At 40.0% G+C, this 10,988-nt stretch overlaps 1 protein-coding gene across 4 annotated transcripts in view; it reads left to right on the top strand.

The window, feature by feature from the left end:
- Window positions 1-828: 828 nt before the first annotated feature.
- Window positions 829-10,988, top strand: part of plcl2 (phospholipase C like 2) — a 410,033-nt gene continuing 399,873 nt past the window's right edge. For 2 of the 4 annotated variants that reach the window (XR_015078396.1, XM_085988020.1), the window contains exon 1: window positions 832-1,521. Coding sequence is in view for 3 of the 4 variants with exons in the window: in XM_085988020.1 (XP_085844146.1) it covers window positions 1,273-1,521 (249 nt within the window). In the remaining variant the exon portion in view is untranslated. Of the gene's footprint in view, window positions 1,522-10,988 lie in introns of all 4 variants that reach the window. The other 2 variants (XM_085988018.1, XM_085988019.1) reach the window with 2 other exon arrangements.

Raw genomic sequence — 10,988 nt, 5'->3', positions numbered from 1 at the left:
CTCCTGTGCTGTAGACTTCTATGGTTCAATAGTTCAGCCTTTTCTAGATGTTGCACTGGAGATCTTGTTGGACCATAGCACTTCCTTCTGCATTCTTCACTGGTGTTGTATCCAAGTCAGGTGTTGGGAGGGTGGTGCCCAGATGACCAGATTCACCTATGTCCAGATGCGGTCTTAAGTGCTTTTCCCTAGGGTGACCTCTGGCCATCTGAAGATTATTCTGACTGAAATTGGGTAGTTTATATCAGATTCTGGACTATGTAGCATAATTTGATATCCTTTATTACAAGTTATTATTACGGCAGGCTATCTGACTTAAGATGCATGAGTGACTGCTCAATTGCACTTTGCATTGCATATTTATAAGATACATTTTAAAGTTCTCAGTTCCTCTATCACCGTCCAATCAAATTTCAGCATTTAATCGGAACAATTGCTTGTCCAATTAGACTCTCTTCCGCTATTGGCCAATACCAATTACCAGAAGCGCGGCGAGTGGTCCAATGGAACCTTTGCGTTTGTGACGCAAAGGCCAGTCAGATTCTACCTTGGTTCTTCTTCTGCTTTGTCCAATTGGAGGTCAGGGTGGCGGCGCGCTCTGCAGTGACAGGGAGGAGGGGCGCGGGCAGGTGGGCGGGGCGACAGGAGGAATTGTTGCCATCAGGTGTTTCCTTGTTGACAGGAGCCGCCGGCGTGCGAGATGATTGGCATTCTGTAGCCCCGCCCCCCTGCTCTCCCCACTACGAGTTGAGGGAAGAGGAAACCCCCCCCCCCCCCCCCCCCCCCAAACCTCCGAACTGTCAATCATCGGGGAGGAGCGCGAGCCTGTCACCGGGGAAACGCAGAGCCCGGAGCTGTCAGCGCTCAGTGCTGCTGCACTCGCCGCTTTCTTTTCATATTCCGGGAAGGATTAAAATCCCGCATCTGCAACTCGAATACATCCTTGCCATGGATTGGTCGAGATAACATCAGAGGCGCAGAAATGTAAATGTTGCGGCTTTCTGATACATTTTTTCCCCCTGGTGTTGTCTGCTCAGAGGGATTTCGGTTGGTGGCAGTAGTTGGTTCGTATGCAGGAGGGACTGTCACTTACTCTGAAAGCGGGAGGTTTGCAACACGTATTTGGATCTTGTTTTTCTTGCAATTTAAAAAAAATGATTTATACCATGCATGTTGTAGACAATAGGGGCTGTTTTTTTATTTAAAGAGTTAAAAGTCCACCTTTTGGTTTAGTTTTTTTTGTAAGTTTATAATTTAAAAAAAAAGAAAGCCATGGCGGAAGGAAAGGCGGAACGTGGTGTCCCGTCTCTGGTGCCTTCGTGTTCTGCTTCGCCCTCCTTGGCCAAAAAGGAGGGAGTTGAAGCTGTCTCGAACGGGGACTGTGTGGGAGAGGAGCCGGTGACTGCAGCGGGAGGAGTCCCGCCATCAAGTCCCGGAGCAGAGACATTCACACCTTCACTAGCAACAGCAGCATCCCAAGATGGAAAACCTGGCATCCCTCGCAGGAGCAGCATCATCAAGGTAAGATTGAAAATGATACGATAAATGCAAATCATTTCTCGATTTTCTTATATCCGCCCTCGCAGTTTTTATGGGAGAGATTGCTTGACGAACTGCTAAAGAATCGGACGCATTGGAGGGGCAGATGTTTTGGTAGGGAATCATGCCCCGTATATATAGCTGAGCTCTGCTATAATTTACAGGTGCAATTCTATGATTTTGAAGAAAATGTACAGAACAAACACTACGTATAAAAAGTAATGCAATTGCTAAAATATATTACAGGTAAATCGAAAACGGCCTGAAAAATTAATATTCCGAAGAAAGTTTTGCTTTCAAATACTTGTAAATATTTATTTATAGTATATATAATTAACAATATGGAGCACGTTACTGTTTTACTCCTCATCCTACCTCTTTGGACACACTGCTCATCAGATGGGTGTACTCGGTTGGTGAGAGTGATAATGGTTTGGCATTTCTTTTTCAGGTAACGATAAAGGTTTGACATTTATTCTGGAGATGTGTACATTAAATTCTGTTGCAATATTGTAGAGATTTGACATTCGACTTGGGTGTATTTGCTATGTGGCTGTCATTGTTATGATAATGTAACCTGAAGTTATTTTAATATTTCTTGTAGTATTAGTGTAATTAATAGGTGATCACTGAAATATGTTTATGGTTTTACCTACCGTTATGGTGTTATGATTAGGTTGAGGATAGCTAAATGGTATGGTTTTGCAGTAGGAATTGCTTTGAAACATTTGTACCACTCAGTAACAGTTTTGAGATTTGTGTCTGTGGATATTTTTGGCAAAACAGCTGTAGGCCTGATGTATATTTCACAGGATCTGTAAAAGTCAAGGTAAGGAATAAACAAAAAATTGCAATAACTAGTTACAGAAAAATAGTATACAGCCCTGTAACAGTAATATTTTTCTTTGTGTAGCAGAAATGTTGGCAGTGTCATTGAGAAAAAATAAAGATGTATGTAATACAATTTATTTAGTACCGTTTTAAAATCTTCTACATATCCTGGTTCTTGTTCTTTGCCCTCTTTCCACCCCCCCCCCACCAACTTTGATGAACATTGAATGAAAGCAATCTGATTTTGAGGTCTTTGTCAGTATTGTTTTTTGAACGATTACTAGAAAGTACATAAGGGTAGGATAGATTGAATTATCCTTTAATTCATTTTAAAAGCTCATGTTCCATGTGGGGAAGCCTCCCCCCCCCCCCCCCGAATATTTTCTTGGACATTGTTACTATATGTTAGTACATGAAACATGACTGCTGCTACATGTACTACACTATTTTGATGTTCTGATGTTGCAGAGTTTAGAATTAAAACAGGAAAAAGCCTTAAATATCAGAGCTAGTAACTGAGAGAAGTCACCTGGTCCACGAGAATCTTATAAACTACTGCACACATGCACAGACATTAAAGGAAGTTTGTAAAAATCCTGCATGAGCCTTCTGTCAGTGCACAGTGCAACCTACATGTATTGGCGATGGAATGTATTTGCTGATCCTTCAAAGTGATCATACTCCTGTTAATAGTCTGATGTTAAATGTACTGATCTTGTTCCACTGGACCAGTGTTGATTTTAAGTCCTATACTATAAAGGAAATGTTGGGACACAAGCTGCTGCAAGGCAAGAGAGGGAAGAGCTCGCAATAAGAAAATTGTTAGATGGCATGATGCTGTCGTTATCATATGGATCTACTACTGCGTTTGCGGTTTCTAGCAGCATTTATAAGAGAAAAGAAAGATTTGTACCCCAAATCATTAATGTGGAATACTAATTTACTTTGTTTCATTGTTTTTATCTACAAGCCTGAGCATACAAATTGTAGCAACAAAATAAATAAATTTTTTAATTCTCCTTACATTTAAATGACTCGCTCACCAGCGCCAATGTGATGCTTGATACGTTAGTAGTTCTTTAACCTTCTGCTCATTCAGCCATGAAACCAGTGAGTGATGATCACAGTAACATTCATTGAATGGATGAAGCTGTAAGTAGCTAAGACATTAGAGTCTAATTGTACAAGTGGTGCCTGAATTGTAATGTGTCCGTATCCGAGGAGAAGTAAGTACAGCAAAAAGATGAATCACAGATATATGGTATGAATGTGAACTAGTAGGATAATGCTTCTAACATCCGGGTTGAGGACTGCAGCAGCAGTTTATCCATGTGAAAGCTTATTTTTAAAAAAAATCTGAGATGCAGTAGAATTTTTCTGTTGCAAATCTGTGCCTTGGGGCTGATAGCATTAGGCTATAGGAGTACCGATCAAGAAGAATCAATTGATTAAAACAGGTGCATTGACGAATGCTTAGAAATGTTGTTAGTTAAGTATTTTTGGTTACTGCTGTAGAAAAAAGTTTTAAAGCTTTAAGGCAATCTTTGTAATATTGCTATCTCTTTAACTCAGTGTGGTTACTGCCAGATTTTGAGCAGTAATCTTTGAATAACATTACAGTAATAATTACTTTCTAAAATGGTTATTTCTGGATTTGGTTGAAGGTCACCTCTGGGACCACACTCTGAATTGATTGGGCTATTATCTGCTAAAAGTGGTGTAGGAGATGAACGATCATGACTGGATGGTGGGAATAACCTTCACATTTTAACTCATGCACATAGCATGAGGTCCTTTGTAGCCAAGGTGCTTTAGGTAGCACATACTGAAATTAAGATTGTTCATAATGGATACAGTATTTGGTAGCAAAATGTGAAATTTACTGGCAGGGACTAACCACCTAGGAAATACAACCATCGGTGGGAAACACAAAACAATGTAAGGTCAAGATTAATTTTCCAGACATGTGAAATGTGACCACAGTGCATTATTGTTGTGCATTGCACAAAGATCAAAGTGACTAAAAATAAAAGCTGTGCTGGATTGCTTCATTTGGCCTGACGGAGTTCCTGGCACAACTTGCTGTTTTTTTTGTGAGGTTTTGTGCAGAGTTACCATATTAAATTCAGAGTCGCATGACTTGCACCCATAAACAGCAAGTGATCCTATTTTATATTCTGTAGCAGTTGATGTCAAGCATGAACTAAGTTTATTACTTGGTAGCGCAGTGCATTGGAAGCATGACAGATGAAATCTATCTCTTTTTCAGACGTAAAAAATGTGTCATTCTTCAAGAGCTAATGTAGGCACAGGATCTATTTTGCTGGACTGGACAGACCTTACTACTGTATATATGAAAACTATTAGATAACATTGTGCTATCCTATTAATGCTATGCTGCCATTCTGAAATGTTCATGTCAACATTTCAGTTTTTAAATAGAACATTCACCTATGAAAATATGCTATTGGGCTGCTATACTACTCCTAAGGCTCCAAATCTGTTATTATGACAGTTTAGGGAAATGGTGGGCAAGTAAGAAACCTAGAGTATCTTGGCGGCTGTATTTTACGTTAATAACTTTGACATTACAATTTCCATTTTTAAAGTTAACATTTTTGAAGTATAGTACTGCAGATATGTCTAGAAATATTACCGATCGTACATTTTAGAAAACAAAAAGCACTTTCTGCTGAAGTGTTGTGATATGCTTTTGTCTGTTAATGCTGTTACAAGACCAGTATTCTCCATACTTTAGTAAAATAGAATAGTAGCATTTTAAAGTCAACGCTCGCTCCCCACTCCCCCACCCCGACCAACAATTGCCCACTCCACAGCCAACGATCATTTGCAAGATATATAAAAAAGCTACAAAGATTATGTAACTCTGATGTATGAATTATGGTGCATTATCCTTTCATAAATCCAGAGGTTTTGTTTTCCTTTGTGACTTCCTGAGAAGAAAACAATGGCTACCATCCCCACACAAAGTAGCCACTGGAAAAGCTTGGTGGTCAAGTTCTACTCTCACCTATACTTCTTTTCTGTTTCTTTAATACCTTTGTTTTCTTTATGCCAGCTTGATCTATATTCTGTTTTTATTTTATTTATGCTCCTAAGGAAATAAAGAGCTTGCATTTATATATCGCCTTTCACATCCTCAGGACATCCCAAAGCATTTCACAGGCAGTTAATTACTTTTGAAGTGTAGTCATTGTTGTTTTGTGGGCAAATATTTACTAGCAAAGAGACAAATAACTAGATAATCAACTTTTTGAGGTGTTAATTGAGGGATGACTGTTGGCCAAGAGAGCTAATTTATTCTTCTTTGAATACTGAAATGGGATCTTTTACGTTCACCCAAGAAGGCAGGCAGGGTCTTAGCTTAATTTCTGATCTGAAACGTGGCATTCCCTTCATACTGCATTGAACCATCAGCCTATATCATGTGCTCAAGTCCTGGAGTGGGACTTTAATCCACAGCCTTCTGATTTAGGCAAGAGTACTACCCCTGGCCCAAGCTGACACGTGCTTGGAAGGGTTCTGAAACAGCTCCAAAGTGGTTTCACCCATGCCAAAGAAAACATCAATAGTCAGTAAATAAAAAATTCAGGAAAGATATTCATTATGGGTCACTATGGTGACCAAAAAGGTCATGCCATAGAACTATGAAAATTATTTATTTGCATGCCAAGAAAATGTCACTCCTACAATACCGGCTTCAGATAACTCCCCAGTTACTTTGCAAAATCATGTTGACAAAATCAATCTTCCGTTAATTTTTTTGTGAGATTGGATTCATTATAATTCATGTTGCAGTGCATGGAACTTAAGTTTAATATTACTGTATGTGCGTTTGAATGGGTCTTCATTAGTGATTGCCTTCTGTGTCCACAAATGTCAGCTCTGTTAGTATTATTGGATGTAGCCAAATGTGTAAAGGTTGGTTAATCTCTAGGGTGTAGGCTGGCAGCAGAAGCTCCAAAAAGAATACTATTTTGTAATTGTTTTGGCTAGGGAAAAATGAAAATAAAACAATTTCATATATCCAATTAATTAATTTTCATAAGTTATTTTAAAAAATCATACCAAGATTACTGGGTAGTCCTGATAGACAATCTAACCAAGTGCTAATAGCATTTCTAATCAGCTAATCCTTTTGAAACTTTAGTGAACCTGTGTAATAGGAAGAGTATACTGTTTCCTTTTTGTTTCTCCACATGTATGCTGACACCCAGCTCTACCTCACTACCACTTCTCTCAACCCCTCCACGGTCTCGAAATTGTCTGACTGCTTGCCCGACATCCAGTTCTGGATGAGCAGGAATTTTTTCCAATTAAATATTGGGAAGACCGAAGCCATTGTTTGCGGTCCCCGCCACAAACTCCGTTCCTTAGCCACTGACTCCATCCCTTTCCCTAACATCTGTCTGAGGCTGAACCACACTGTTCACAACCTTGGTGTCATATTTGACCCTGAAATGAGCATCCGACCACATATTCGCAGCATAGCTAAGGACGCCTATTTCCACCTCTGTAACATTGCCCGTCTCCACCCTTGCCTCGGCTCATCTGCTGTTGAAACCCTCATCCATGCCTTTGTTACCTCTAGACTTGACTATTCCAATGCACTCCTGGCTGGCCTCCCACGCTCTACTCTACGTAAACTTGAGGTGATCCAAAACTCGGCTGCCTGTGTCCTAACTCGCAAGCCCTGTTCACCCATCACCCCTGTGCTCGCTGACCTACATTGACTCCCGGTTAAGCAGATCCTCGATTTTTCAAAATTCTCATCCTTGTTTTCAAATCCCTCCATGGCCTCACCCCTCCCTATCTCTGTAATCTCCTTCAGCCCCACAACCCTCCGAGATATCTGCGCTCCTCTAATTCTGGCCTCTTGAGCGTCCCTGATTATAATCGCTCAATCATTGGCGGCTGTGCCTTCTGTTGCCTAGGCCCCAAGCTCTGGAATTCTGGAATTCCCTGCCTAAACCTCTCCGCCTCTCTACTTCTCTTTCCTCCTTTAAGACGCTCCATAAAACCTACCTCTTTGACCAAGCTTTTGGTCACCTGCTCTAATTTCTCCTTATGTGGTGCGGTGTCAAATCTTTTGTCTTATAATACTCCTGTGAAGCGCCTTGGGACGTTTTAGTATGTTAAAGGTGCTATATAAATACACGTTGTTGTTGTTTTACTGCAACTTCTGTATGTTGCCACTCATTTGCTACAGTCCAATATAATGGAAAATCCAAAAGCAGTTGTTTCTTGGTATCAGAAACTGCAGTGAAGTTGATATCAAGTTTATCTTTAGCTTGCAAAAATATGGTTTTCCTAACTTTAAAACCTTGTGAATCCGTATATTTTTGAGTAAGTGCACAGATTTGTCTGGGAAAAGATGAGCCATCAAAACAAGAACAGATGCTGATAACAAATCTCCCAATCTAACATCAAATCCATATTAAATAAGTGAAGTTTCAAATCAGCACCTCATTTGATTGGAGTCCGGCTCCAAGAATTGGGTATGGATGTCAACATGCCCAATGTGTGGCACTCCTGATTTTCTGGCAGTTAATTTTAACCAGTGGAAAAATGAAGAGATTTGTCAGGCTGACGTCTGTGCCCAGTTCTCCATTCCACACTCCGTTCAAGCTCGGGTCTTCACCAAGAGTCCCATCTTGTAACGTGTATTCGCAAAGTTCTGTTAGCCCTTATGAATGAATAAATTTATGGTTTTGCTAATATTTATTAAAGGCCTGAGGATTTTGAAGGGGATCCATGCCATGGCTGATTGGCAACCAGAATTCCTGCAACACACACTTTAGGCTGCACTGCAGTGTTACAAAGTCATCCAATATGGTACTGCACATGCGAATAGTGAGCTCTTCCAATCACTATGCCATCTGTAGCACACTGTATGACATGGCCTCCAGTGCCTGCACAGACCTTTAATGCTCTACAAGCAACCTTATTTTAAATGCACGACCAATAAAATCTGCAGGCCCAAGCACATTGGCTAATGGTACGGTAGGATGAGACAGAAGTAAAATAGAAATTCATGGTGTATCTGCAGCTGATACCTCTTCATCTACTCCCCTGTCTCTGACACTTTGCATGGCCTTCCTCTGCAGAATTTGGGAAGCTTCCTTCTCATGCTAGGTGAAAGCTTGGAGGTTGAGGGTCTGCCACCTGTCGCAGCTCTCTTTCCTTCTCGCTTGTTATGGGCTATCATGTCTTTGAGAAATAATGTAAAATGAAAGAATTACCTTTGGTTAACATGAAATGCAGTAAAAAGCACATATTAGTATACACCCCATAATAGGTGTGCTGCCAGGAGCATGCACCCAGCAATTAAATTCCATGTGAGGTTTTTAGTGGGGCGATTTCATGAAAGGCTCTGAGTAAAGCAACATTTCCAGGTGCAGGCTGGGGGTGTAAAGAGTACTGTGTTGCCTCCTGGACATTGATGGTAAAGAATTCAAACACTTCAATATAGTGTGATGGGAAGAATTTGTAAGCGGCAGACGTGCTTCATGCGGTGCATTCCTGGAGGTGTGGCTGACTCACCTTAGGTTTCCTTACCTGCCATTAAACGTTTTTCCAATACTGAGCAGCCCTCTGAGGTGTTTGTGACAAACCACATGTATCTAAAATGTTAATAATGGTCATTTGAACTAGAGAGTAAGCTGCTCTTGGGTTCAGATGATTATTATATGATCAAGCTCTGCCTTGTGGAGGCCTGCACCATCCAAAATCCCTTGATTAGATTGCTGCCTTGTAATTAGAGGTATCCATTATGCTCTGCCTTTGTGGTATTGTGTTACTTAGCTCTTTCAGTATCAGGATTGTCTGGATGTTATGGAAAATGGGTTGGTGCTGAATCTGCTTTTAATTTTTCCTCACATGTGGGTTCAAGGCCTACTCCAGGACTTCAGGACATAATCTAAGTTGACACCTTTGTGCACTGCCATGGGATTGTTACATTGTTGGATGTGCTGTCTTTTGGAAGAGGTGTGAAACTGAGGCCCTGTCTGCCTATCTAAGTGGCGGCACACTATGTTACAGCTTGCCATGAACAGAGGGACAACCAGTAAACTAAGAAAAGAGTATATATAAACAATGCAAATGTATATTTATACACTCAGGGATATACCTGTTTATACACTGTATGAATAGAACTGCGTTTATGTGTTCAACCATAAATGTATTTTGATGCTTTGGCAACATAAGATGTACCTTATCATGCCAATAAAGCGATTTGAATTTGAATTTGAATTTGAATTTGGATGTAAAAAAAACCAGTGGCACTGTTTGAAGAAGGACGGGGAGTTATCCCAGTCTTGTAGTCAACATTCCTCCCTCAAGCAGCACCACCAAAAACATATTAATTGATCATTAATCCTGTTGCTGTTTGTGTGTCCTTGCTGTGTGCATACCAACTGCTGCAATTGGCTACATAATAAAGACTACACGTCAATAGATAATTCACGGAATGATTTGTGATTTGGTATGTCTTGACGATGTGATAAGATGCTATATAAATGCAAATTCTTTATTTCATAATATTCTTTCTATTAACATTCGTAACACCTCTACTTGTAGACAGTGCTTCGTGGTAGAATTGAAACGTTTGCTCAGTCGTTGCTGTTAAAATCCTCGGTTCCTTAGAGTGTTTCTTCAGTTTCCTGTTCAGACCTTGCTTTGCAGATGAGTTCTGCAGCAAGAGCTGATTGTTATCAGTGCCTTTAAATTGGACAGGAAACTGTAGTGGACTGGCCTTCCACTTGAAGCTGTGAACTTAATATCACATGTCTATAGTCTTCAAACTGAGTTCCATATTTGTTTTTCTAAAATAAATATAAAGTTACTAGAAAGTTTAGATTAATTGCTTGATTCATTTGTACTCTTGGAAGAAACAAAATAGTACAAAAGTTTAAAAATGTTTTTTAAATAAATGAAATGAAAGTGGCAAAATCAATAATTTGAAGAAGTCTTCTATCAAAAACCTGCACGCAGCCCTGGATTAGTTGCATAATCCAATTCTGGCTCTTTTGAAGAGGATGTGGTTGTACTATGTAGCAACTTCACTTTGGCTTGGATATTACCTGTTAGATGTTGTTTGTGTAGCATATAGCCAAAGGAAGTACAACAGGGTTAGCAAGCCAGCTCTCAGTACTGTACTATGCATAGTACACTGCATGACTTGCCTGTGTTGTAGCAAACTAATAGTGACTGTGAAAAATGTATCCTGGTTAATATTTGTGTTCCAAAGGGTACCAGTACATTGTGCAATCTTGGTTTGGATTGTGAATTTTAAACTTAACTGCAACCTATGGCAATATCAAAGTATGATCATTCAGGGTGGATGTTTATCTGAGTTTGAAAAAACTGTCCTGGAAAAGTGGAAGTATATTTCAGTAACTGATGACAAAATAGTCGTTTTCAAAAAAACATATTTCCCCGGCCCTCTGTGGCAAACGAGGTATTAACTTGTTGCACAACTGGGCTTCTTTATGCTTGAACCAGAGCAACATGTTAACTTTTTCAACTTTCAGTAGGACAAATAGTCTAATTAATATGCTTACCGAAATGTTTAATTTTACAAAAATCAGTTTCTCAGA

This window comes from Somniosus microcephalus, chromosome 5 (genome assembly GCF_052327205.1).
Source record: "Somniosus microcephalus isolate GS21.2 chromosome 5, FLI_Smic_1.0, whole genome shotgun sequence".
NCBI classification, from domain to species: Eukaryota; Metazoa; Chordata; class Chondrichthyes; order Squaliformes; family Somniosidae; genus Somniosus; species Somniosus microcephalus.
Note: the sequence above shows the minus strand (reverse complement) of the source record. Positions and strands in the feature narration are given on the sequence as shown.